This window comes from Astatotilapia calliptera, chromosome 7, assembly GCF_900246225.1.
Source record: "Astatotilapia calliptera chromosome 7, fAstCal1.2, whole genome shotgun sequence".
Classification (NCBI taxonomy): domain Eukaryota; kingdom Metazoa; phylum Chordata; class Actinopteri; order Cichliformes; family Cichlidae; genus Astatotilapia; species Astatotilapia calliptera.
Genome location: NC_039308.1, coordinates 46,055,760 through 46,067,853, shown reverse-complemented (window position 1 = coordinate 46,067,853; position 12,094 = coordinate 46,055,760). Strand labels below are relative to the sequence as shown.

The window sequence follows — 12,094 nt, the reverse complement described above, 5'->3', positions numbered from 1 at the left end:
GGGCCTGTAAGTTTTTTTTATTTACCAAAGAAGAAGTGTAGTTTGCAGGTTTTAGAACTTATGTTCATTCAAAAGCAGGAGCAGGTGCTGATATGAGAACCATCAACGAATAGCACACATGCATAAACATTTTAACAAACTTTGGGTCCACCTGTAAACTCCTGACCTGATTAACTCTGAGATGGGAAACACAAGTTTTGGTTCCCAAACTTTAACCGATCATGTAACTGTTGGCATGATGACATTGTATATAATTTGAATTATTTCTTTATCTCGTCAAGATCCATGTCATGATTGTAAATTATTTAAGCTGTACATTACTTTGTTTGTTTTTTGTAGTCAACGTTTTGGTGCTTTTATTTTGAAAGTCAAGTTCGCTTACAAGTTGCGCTAGTTTCCTCTTTGGGTAGAACGAAGAAAAACACCTGTAAGCGCGCAGAAAGGATGGTTTTTATTGAAAGACATGTTAAGTGGACTTTGACTACACACGGTTAAAGGAAACCTCAGAAGAACGGCGGCTAATTCCCTTTTTGCAGCATGCAGCCAACGAGGTATTTATTTATTTATTTATCTATCGTGTTTGTTGTACAGTGTTTTTAGTGCTGTGTCTTATGCTGAGTTTTATTTTGTTAATGCTGTATAGTTTTCACGGTGGCTTTGGAGAGAAGTCTTCAAATAAACCAGTGACAGAAAACCACTTGCGTCTGCCTGTGCTTCGAGGGAATTATAGATCAGTTATTTCAATAAACTCCAAGAATTCATAAAATGAAAAAAAAAGACTGATCACTGCTCAGTGTCTTATATGTCTAAAGTTTCCTACAGATATATGACTGCTACACTAATGCAGGGTAAATGATTCATTGTGGAGGAACTGCTGACAACCTGACAGCTGCCTTAATGTCAGTGCAGTCAGTCCTATAAAGAAGGAGAATGTACAGATTTTATTTTGACCTGATCTGTCTTTTTTCTGAAATGGAAAACCCAGTTTCCGTCATCTCTATGTGAACAAACTCAGAGTTTTTAACCAAACAAGCTGAACCACAACATACAACAGAGAAAGGAACAGTTGAGGTTTCCAGCAATCCCCAGTGATTTATTACCAAATATACATTCATTTGAATAAATAAATTCCAGAATCTAACATTGTAGTGTTCCCTTGACTTTGAACATTTTTCAGCAACAATGCAAAATGAACTCGCTCTTTAAGAGACTCATTAACTTTTATTCAAAAGAAAAATAAAATGCATTTCAGTGGTTGTGGCCACTTTACTTCATTCTTCTCTTTTTGTGGTAGCTCTTTATAAAAAGCTCCAAAGATAGAAAGCTTTAAGTAAATTTACTTAAAGGACATTTCCTTACAGTGAGTACTCAGATCTTGCTTTAGGACAAACTTTTCAATAACATGGTACTATTGACATCACACATTTTGGCTTCAAACTAAAACTCAGCCTAAAAAATGTGGCTCAAATGAAAATTGAACAAAAGGTCAAGTTAAATCAAATAAACGTACGTAACTCACCAAAGCAATATTCAGACCAAAGAGATGGATGTTGTTGGAACTTGTTCTCATTCACAGGGCTGGTGTGGCTGTTATTGTTGTAAAAGGAGCCATTTGGCTCTTCTGATATAATACTAATATCAGATAATCTTGACTGCTCACAACACTGATATTAATAATCACTTACACAGTCTGGAAATCCAAGCAGAGCCGTTCACACCTCAGATCTAGCACTCTGTTTGAAATGTAGAATCAGAGTTTCTTCAGCTTCAAGTACCCGACTCTGAGGAAGATTTACAGTCACTTGGCTGTGAATCGCATTTTGGTACCCGGCCTCTGGCCCTCTGGCTCCGGGTAGATAGTTCTGAAGGTCAAGTTGATGCGTGGGCCCCTGTCATGGTACTCTTTAGCCACTTGATGCTGGTGGGAACAGAGAGACTCATAAGCAACATATTTAAAAGTTACACTACATTTTTATGAAAGAATAAATGAGCAATTAACAATCTTGGGCAAGTATTGCTCTATTAAGTTTCTATTAATGGGCAACATCTACAAATTTTCCACTAGAATCAAAAGAAAGAAATGTATGAATAGCCATGAGCTAGGCCAGCTATATTTTGTTCTATGTAGAAAAAAAGAGTGTAAAGTGATAATAGACAAATCTGAGAAAACAAACGAACAACAACACAAGTATGCAGTCCGGAGAAACACCATCAGACATGGAAAAGTCCGATTTATTCACCTGTGCAAAGCCAGCACTACTACCTTTTGCACAAGAAAATAATGGCCTTCATACATTTTGTGCAGCTTGTGGACTCAACGACACACACAAGTGGCAGAAACACCACTACACCTCCATCAAAATCTGAGAAGGAGGTGCAAGGTTTGCTTATACACAACAGTGTGAAAAGAAAAAAAGAGCTACGTAAACACAGAATGATTCCTGTATCCATTTTCAAACACGTGAAGTACTTTAGCAGGACTGATGGGTTTAGTTAAATATTTAGCCACCACTTCTAAACCTTGCTCCGTGAACCAGATGGTTTTGTTAGGCCAACCATGACTGCAATAATGGAGATAGAATTAATGTCTGAAGTGATCTTTTTCTTGAAAGAGAGTAATGAAGCCCCTGTTAAGTTACTCAGGAGGGTGTCGTCATAAAACACCTGTGACCTTATCCTCTCCTTCTTTCAGCTCAAACCTTTTTCATCTCCTTGCCCCAACTTGTATCTCTCACTCTCTCACCTCACTTAGTTTTTAGTAAGTGAACATTGTGTAGTGGAAAGTTGAGGATAGCTCCATTTGGAGCCCGTCCTGATTTATATCAGTGGTATTGTTTTGATCATTGAATTCCTCTAGCGGTGGACAAAACTTGTTTAAATTTGCTTATGTAATAAACCGTTTTATATATGTACAGTCAGGTGGAATTTTTTTTCTCCACACAACTCTGTATAGTCCAGTGAAAATATGAAAGTGTCCTTATTGCTTTCATAGGAATTAAGAGCCAAGTGTGAGCGTCTCTCCAAGCGTCTATGTTTTGCTATGCATCCTTGAACAAAGTTTAAAAAGATACCTAAACAGCATGGCCCATTTTACCTGCTCTGCAAACAGATTTGGCCATAATGAAATTCAAGCAGCTGTAATATGCTGTAATAACTCATTCTCATACCTGAGTGTGATCCAGTTATTTTCAACAGAACCCAGCTACTCTCTCTGTTACATACACAAGAGCCTTGCACTCATATAAATCTGGCTGCTCTGACTTTGATCGTAAAAAAAAAGAAAAGAAAAGAAAGAAGACTCTCATTAGGTTGAAGCCTTACTCTTCTCTCCAGGCCTCTCCATTCATCCTTGTTACTGGTTGTCCAGGCAAGAGGAACCTGACTGCCTTCACCACACATCTATATGCTCACATGGTGAGTCAGAAGCACTAACACTCCTCTATCGCACAACAGCGAGGAGACTATTCAGTGTGAATGTCCAGTGTTTCATTAGAAGTGTTTTTTTCAAGGTTGCTGTTTTAATAATAACTTAGTTTGTGCAAGAAAGATAATTTACAAAAGCATCACAGTACAAAACTATCTATGTAAAACAGGCTGAAAAGAACCTTAAAAACAAACTATCAGTGTTCTTCTGTTATCATCTGAAGATGTATGTTGTTCATTTTGACAGTAAATATAGTATAATGGATAAAATCATTGTTACCAAGCAGGTTAATTAGGTCCAACAGCTAAGCCAAACATTGAAGTAATAATATGTGAGTTTTATATTTTCATTTTTCTGCACTTTATCCTTACAAATGGAACACAGGAACCAACTCATAATATGTGTATAGTTGATTTCTAATATGTAATGTGAGTTAGCTAACAAATAAATCTGGCAACGTGTAGTGCAGGGGTATCGAACTCCAGGCCTCAGGGGCCTGTGTCCTGCAGGTTTTAGATCTCACCCTGGGTCAACACACCTGAATCAAATGATGAGTTCATTAGCAGCTTCTGGAGAACTTCAAGACATGCTTAACCATTTAAATCAGCTGTTTTGGATCAAGGACAAATCTAAAACCTGCAGGAAACTGGCCCTTGAGACACCCCTGGTGTAGTGCGAATGACCCGGCACCTGAAAGGGAGACATTTTTGAATAAAAAGTATTTTTAATTTCTGCCTGAATCTATCCTGTAGCTGGACTCTCTTTGAATAAAGCTTTGGTCATACTCACTGAAGACCCAGCAGCTTAGTAGCGATTACTATTACACTCACACTCACTTTTTGATGACAAAGTTTACATCACTCAGCCCTAAGCAAACCTTAGCGGGCTTGGAGAGCGTAATCAAGGCTTAACTTTATTGCCTGCCTGGTGGAGCCTACCTGCCAGTCGTCCTGTGTGGCTCCTTCCATCAGCAGAAGTGTGCCATGACTCAGAGGAATCCGAATCCGCTCCACGTAAGTGTAGTCACCCTTCTCCTCCTAAAGGACAAAAACACACAGTGCAGTCCAAAGGTTAATCTTCAGTCTATATGCAAACACCTAATGCTGATGCTTTGCTTCACACAGTTTGCAAAGCATCTCATTTTTTTGGGCATTGAATGTGAAATGTGTCCATTAATCTGCTTCACTCTTCCTCCCAAGTTGTACTGTTTCCTGAGGCAGATCAAATGTGTCCATCTAACTTTAATGCACAAGGAGATTACTTCTGATTGGATCACTTCCCAACTTGTCTTGCCTTTCTTCACAAGTTAAGTTAGTTGTGAGACGATCTCATCTTACCAGAATACTTTCATCTTGTTTTTATTATAGTTAAGAATGAAACCCAGTGAGCTAACTCACCGGTGGAGGCTGCTTGCGGAGACTGAAGACTCTGGTGTCGCCCAGACTAAGAGAAGCAATAGTTGGCTTGGGACCCAATGAGGCTTCGTCGTCACTGTGCCAGCCAATGCTGTCATGGCCATCCCGATACAAGTTACACAACAGGGAGTTGAAGCTACATCCAGTCGCATGCTCCACTGCCTTGCAAAGGTTTACCAGCAATGGATGCCACTTGGAGGAAAAAGCAAGAACAATACGCAGAGTTCAGCAAATGAATGTATGACAAAAGGATAGAAAAACAGAATGATGAATGAGGAAAATGAAAGACTCAATGTTAAAATAATATAACAAAAGCAAATATTTCACTCTGTTTAGATCAATTTTTATTCTCCCTACAATTAGACTACAAACCAAAGACTTTGCCAGAGATTGTGTGAAAAAAAAAAATTCTGTCACATTTTTGTTACAGTTGTCAAACCTGCATGTTTGCAGCCATTGTGGAGCGAGCATAGGTATATGGGAGCTCTCCATACCAGCAGGTCAGCCTGGGTTCCTCGTATGCTTCACCTGGACCAGAATACACGCACACATCCAAACAGATCAGGAAATTGCCCAGATTAAACAAGAGACAAAAGTTTTTTTTGGTATTGCACAGTGGGGGACACATTTCTGTGAATATTTAAAATCTGCTGATATTTGATACCCAGTCTTAGTGCACACACACACAAAAAAATAACGTGGTTATTTGAAAGCTTAAATAAAAGAGCTGTGCTAGTATTTCCGGGTTAATAACAGAAATTTTATCTGATGCACACTGTACCGGGCCCCTACGGTCCCTCCTGCATGTGGTTGGTCCACAGGAAATGTGTCCATGTGGCTCTTTTGAGCTGAGCCTGACCAGCACTGCAGGCTAATTCCCAACCATCAGATGCTCATTGACAAGGCCCACCCTTGGGTCTGGCTCCGTTAACCCTAATCTGAGTGTGGTACACTGGCCCACTGGTTTTTCCTACATAAAGGTCTTGTGAATCGCACTTCGTCTGTCCCTTCATCTAGAACCAATTTGCCTTGGGAGACCCTACCAGGGACAAAATGCCCTAACAATATGGGACCTAGGATCACCAGAGTACACAAACCCCTCCACCACAATGATGTGGTGATTTGTGGAGGCAATCAGGTGGCAGTCAAAAGCGGGGGACTTGGCGGTCTGATTCAAACTTGCTGAAACGGGCTTTGGGTATATGGAACACCACCTCCCATGAACACGAAGAAGTCTAAGCTACCGCTTCAGGTGGAGAGATACTGGCTAGATATGGTAAGGCTTGCCTGAACACACAATTACAACCAGTCTCCTGGAGAGGGGATGGATTCTGTTTCACTCTGGAGTTGCACCTTAGTGAGAGGCAGGGGTGGGTACACTTGTAGAAACAAGCTTCCATAGCGTGGCTTTGCTCAGCTCTAGGGATAGAGTGGGGGGCTCGGCCCTTCAAGAGTGTCTTGGAGTAGAGCTGCTGATCCTCCACATCTAAAGGAGCCATTTGAGATGGGCATCTGACCAGGATGCCTTATGGGTACCTTATAGGTGAGGGAGAAGGCAGACCCAGGAGACACTGGAGAGATTACACCTCTTGGCTGGCTTGGGAACATCTTGGTATTCTCCCTAAAGAGCTGTAGGATGTGGCCAGAAAGAGGGAGGTCTGGGTGTTTCTGTTTAGACTGATGTCCACAACAACCCAGACCCAGATAAACTGCAGAAATGGATGGATTGGTCTTTTGAGTATAAAACACTCAACCACTCAAACCCCAATCCAGACCTCTGCCTGTGGACAGTTTCATAGAGTAAACCATCAAATCAATCTCTATATTGCGTCAGTAATTTGATGAAGGCAATTCAGTCAGGGCAGAAAACTGACAAATTTGTTCTTACTGGATTTTCTCTTCAGTGTCTAACAAACATGTACAATAATCGCCTGTTTTGTCACTGGTTTTCTAACAGGGGTCACGTAAACATCTAAATCCAATTTCTCTGTCTTCCTCTGTGGGTCTGAGTGTACCTCCCTTTCTTGGGAAACCAATAGTTCTCTTCCAAGAAACAATTTTTTGCCTTCGGTGTATTTTGGCCAGCCGTCTGGTATCAGAATACGGTGAAACCAAAACAAACTGCTTGAGCAGCCATTGCTTTTTATGGTGCTGAATTATTACATTATTACATTATTATTTATCAACTCTCAAATGCCAGAAAGATAAGCAAAAGCCAAACCCATTCAAAGTATCCATTTCAAAGTTGTGAGACCAAATGATCGGAAAAACTGAGTCAGTGCATTTAAAGGTTGTTTTAAAGCAGGGCAGGATAAATGAAGGAGTGGTGATACATTAAAGAGCCAGCCACCACTTCTTTTTCCACTCTTCCTTAACCCAAACATTGATGATTTCACACCCTGTGTCTGTGGTGAGTGTTTGGAAATCATGACCACTTGTCTTCATCATTCTGTTTGTTTGCTGTGTAGCTACTGCAGAATTGCACAAAAGATGGACAAGAGCCAGCTGAGAGAAAAGGACGATTGTGAGGCAAAGTCTGGCTTCATCTCAGCACATTCCCCTGTATATCGTCTGTCACCGTATATGGAATACAATGTGAGTGTTCTCAGTGTCAGCTTTTTTTTCAAAATAAAGTTCATACACAAATTACCACATGAGCAAGGCACCTAGTTGGATTTGGAAAACTTTGCATTAAAAAGCTATAATTTTAAAAAAAAGAGTATATTAAACAATTACCCAAATCTATTGCCAACAAAAAGTATTCTGTTATTCTGGGCGATTGTGGCTCAAGAGTTGGGAGTTCGCCTTGTAATCGGAAGGTTGCCGGTTCGAGCCCCGGCTTGGACAGTCTCGGTCGTTGTGTCCTTGGGCAAGACACTTCACCCGTTGCCAGGGTGGCGCCAGTGTCCGGCAGCCTCGCCTCTGTCAGTGCGCCCCAGGGTGGCTGTGGCTACAATGTAGCTTGCTATCGCCAGTGTGTGAATGTGTGTGTGAATGGGTGGATGACTGGATATGTAAAGCGCTTTGGGGTCCTTAGGGACTAGTAAAAAGTGCTATATAAATACAGGCCATTTACCATTTTACCATTTATTATTTAGAGATCTTTAAGTACTTTTAAAATACATGTACCAAAAACTGTTTTAAAAGGTCACCACTGCACATACATGAAACAGGAACAAACCTGAATCCAACAGCAAACTTCCTGCAGTGGGGAATCCTTCTTCACGCTCCTCTCTACAAACCACAAACTCACATTTCACCTAGTTTACACTGTTAAGAAACCAGTGCTCACCTTGTCTGTAGTTGGTCTTTTGGGACCATGGAAGCTCTGCAAGCAGCTTACTGAACATCCAGTCGGCCTCTTCTGGGGAGAGAAATCCAGGCAGCAGCCGCAGCCTCGACAGATGAAAGATAAATAGACACAGACTAAATCCCCATAAACATAAAGTAAGAGTATACAGTATGTACTTTACCCTGGTTTTCTAAGAGTTTAAAGTCTGGGCATTCCAATTATTTCTGTAAGGCATAAAATTCCTCCTTAACAATATGAACGTGTAACCTTAAATACACAGGGAAAAGGCTCTTGTGTAAAATAGTAAAATTTTTCAACATCCAGATCAAATAGCAAAATCAAATGACTGACAGTTACTTTTGGTTTATTATCCACTACAACCATTCTGTTAAGCTCACAAAATGACCTGCTAAAATTCAAACTGAACCTCGGTAACAAAATACAGACTACAATAACATTGTCTCTCTGTAAATCAGATTTTTCTAATAACAATAAAATCAAAATTGACATGCTAAAAATCTATGTGAAAATAGCCTAATTGTACCTTCCACTATATAATAAAGCACAAGTTATGAAATATACTTAATTATTAAAAACAAAGCTCATTTTATGTGTTTTACTGGGGACCATAAAGTAAAAAGCATGACTTTTATTAAGAAAAAGCATATATATTATGCGACCACTGCCACCTAGTGGATTTAAAACTCAGGCACTGATTTGTGCAATGTTCAATAAACACACATTCAGCTATTTTCCATTTAATTGTTTTTTACACACCTGGACACCCCTGATGGTCCATGGCTGATCTCAAAATCACCTGCCTGTCTGACCAGAACAAAATGAATCACGTTAAAAGTATGTAGTAGAGGACTCACTAAGCCACCTTAAAAATTGTGTGATTAAAAACGTTATCTGTCATAAAAACAAATCTGTGGAAGTAAAGATTGAAATTAGTAACTTACTCTATCATCTTCTCTGGTGGCACATCTCTAATTGGCTGCAATAAAGGAAAAAAAAATAAAAAGTAGTATCCTCACATTCATTTTTATTGGCAGCAAAGACTCATTTTGACTTCTTCACGTGGACAGTCTACCTGGGAGGGCTGGAGAAACTCAAAGGTTTTAGTTGTTTTCTGAGGCCCAAAACCCCAAGAACCAGAGGCCACGTTGGCATTTTTGGATTCATTGCAATTTGGGCCTGCACCTGTTTAAAAAAACAGAATAAAAATCTTGTTTCCTACGTAAATGTCAGCCCAATTTATCACACTTATTTACGTAAACACATAACTGTATTTCATAAGAGAGGAAGAAAATTCCTTATATATATATATTTTTTATCTACCTCTATGAATGACCTGAGCTGGCAAAAGCATGCAAATCCTGCATTTCACAGTACACACTACACTTTGATTTACCTGTTGGACTTGAGTGTTTTGGCAGTCGTTTCGCCCAGCAGCCCTGAACTCTGGCACGCTGACGCTTATCTGACATCACATCAAGTCTATGATGTGAGAAAGAAGAGAAACAGATTCATTCACAACTATAGGATTTCTTTATTTGAACACAGAAACTGGCTCTGTACACGCCATATCATAAAAAGGAATTCACACAAACTGACACTAGGGAAGAATCGAGAACAGTTCCTAACTAAGAACCAGTTCTAGATTATCTTAGCTACCTGACTCTAATCTCAAGCTTATCAAGCTTTTTAGTCAATGCTGGCATGTTTTTTTTGACAGCTGTACATTGCAAAACGGGAATGTCAAACATTTGACAGTGGAACGTTTTCACGCATGTGAGCCTTTATTCTATTCAGCAGTTTCAACACTGTGAGATAATGAGACAAAAACAAATCATGAAGAGTCAATATCAGAACTGATAAAGATCTTTTACAACCAGAAGTATTTGGACAATATTCTCCCACCTGTACAACACCACACTGGAGTTCAGTTCATCTATCAAGATTTCCTTCTTTAATTCAAGGGGCTTAACAAAAATACAGCATTAAAAATTTAGGAGTTATAGCTTTTTAAATGTTTTTCGTATATATAGCCCCCCAAAATTAATTGGATAAATTAATACAATTGTAAACATAAGGACTGTTTTTAATACTGCTTTATAGTTAATGACTGTCTTAAATCTAGAACCCACAGCCTTTGAGAGCCACCTTCAATTGCTGCTTGGTTGTGGGTCTCCCAGTCTTCACCTTTGTCATCAGTAATTTAAAGTTTCCTCCAAGTGTCAGGTGACTGACTAACTCAGCTTTTGAAGAATATTTAATTTCTTTTCCTTGAAAAACTCTTGGGTTGCTTTTGCGGGTTATTTTGGCTCATCATACATTTGCAAGTCCTGACCAGTTTTGCCGCATTTGGCTGAACATGAGCAGAGAGTATAGTCCTGTACACTTCACAATTCATCTTGCTATATGTACCAGCAGTCACATTAACAATAAACACTAGTGACCCGGTTACAGTGGCAACCATATGTGCCCACACAATAACATTATCTCCACAATGTTTTACAGATAATGTGTTATGCTTATAATCGTGAGTTATTTCTCTTCTTCTGTTCCCGTCATTCTGGTTAAGATTGCTTTTATGTGTTCGCAGAATTTTTTTTAGCTTAAGTGTGAAAGCTGTTTTAGATGTTTTCGGACAAAGCCTGATCTTGTTTTTACGTGTAACCAGTGATTTACACCTTGTTGTAAATTTACATTCATGAAGGTGACTCTGGACTGTAGACTCTAAGTACACCATTGACTGAGATCCATAGACCTACCTCTGTGAGAATTTTCTACACTTGCATCACTCTTTCACACCACATATTGAGAGTTCCAGAATAAAGACATCATATGCAAGCAAGGAAACAACTCCAGAAATGTTATCTTCTTAGTCCATCATGAGATGAGAGAACAGACTTCACCTGGCCCTGAAACTGCTTATCATCCATTTGTCCAATTACCTTTTAACCTCTGAGCAACTTTGTATAAAAAATGGCTGTAATTTCTGTATAGTTACCACAATCCAAAAAATCTAAATTTCAATCACGTCTTCATAATTTTATTTAAAATCCACTCTGCCACTATCCAAATACTACTCTATAAGTCGAACGGAGAATGGCACTCCTACTAATGTCTTATCAATGTCTACCCCTGCATGCAGTTTTTTTTCCCTTTATGTGAGTGCGTGGAGTGCTGCTCAGATCTGCAGTCCTTTGTGATGCGTAATCAGATGTTGTGAGTTATATATTTTGTTCGAGTGGTAGTTGTACTACGTTCTTTTCCCTCTGTGCCTAATGAAAAGCACAATTTTTTGGATTTGTCGTAGAATCTTAAGGTTTCTGAGAATAAAATATGCAGCCATCAAATTGAACAAAGCAGCTTTTAATAAATTGTTCGATAATTAAACGAAATAATTTCTGTCCCTTTTAGTTAAAGGATAATTTCGATAGTAAACTGGCTATTCTTAACTGAAATACTTGATTAGCTTGGTGCTCAGTATACGTAACAAAAAGTTACTTTAAATAACACTTTTTAAATGTCATACTTCGTAAGAAAAATACCAGGACTAACTAATGTTGGGAAAAAAAACTTGAATGACTTACCCAAGTGGTCGCTAAAGCATATCTACAGAACTAAGAGAAGATGTTTTTTTTTTTTTTTAATTTAAGCTGTAGCGCTGTCAGCCATGGCAAGAGTGTAACAGGGAAAATAAATCCTACCTGGAACCGAGATGTGAAACTATAGTTCCGTCTCTAGCTCTCCTCTCTCCCGCTCTTTTTTTAAAATATATTTTTAGCACAATTTAATGTGAACTATGTCACGAATAAAACTAATAATACATTTTTGTAGAACACATAAAAAGTGAACGTATATTAACACATGGACACAATGAACGTTTCTAGACAGTGAGAATTAACAATTTAAATAAATCATTTTAATTAGTGACCATCATTCATTAGAATA

At 39.0% G+C, this 12,094-nt stretch overlaps 1 protein-coding gene across 2 annotated transcripts; it reads right to left on the bottom strand.

Annotated features, from left to right (window-relative positions):
• Nucleotides 1-1,072: 1,072 nt before the first annotated feature.
• Nucleotides 1,073-11,893, bottom strand: alkbh3 (alkB homolog 3, alpha-ketoglutarate dependent dioxygenase). Of its 2 annotated transcripts, none has more exons than XM_026175145.1 (10): nt 11,851-11,893; nt 9,546-9,631; nt 9,225-9,334; nt 9,094-9,128; nt 8,909-8,956; nt 8,132-8,235; nt 5,279-5,367; nt 4,822-5,031; nt 4,363-4,461; nt 1,073-1,918 (listed from the first exon to the last, which is right to left on the bottom strand). In XM_026175145.1, exons 2-10 carry the CDS (start codon nt 9,619-9,621, stop codon nt 1,799-1,801), a joined length of 891 nt encoding a protein of 296 aa, XP_026030930.1. In that variant the 5' UTR covers nt 9,622-9,631; nt 11,851-11,893; the 3' UTR covers nt 1,073-1,798. The 2 variants fall into 2 exon arrangements, with proteins under 2 accessions (XP_026030930.1, XP_026030929.1); XM_026175144.1 differs by lacking the exon at nt 11,851-11,893 and adding an exon at nt 11,734-11,844.
• Between the last annotated feature and the right edge of the window lie 201 nt (nt 11,894-12,094).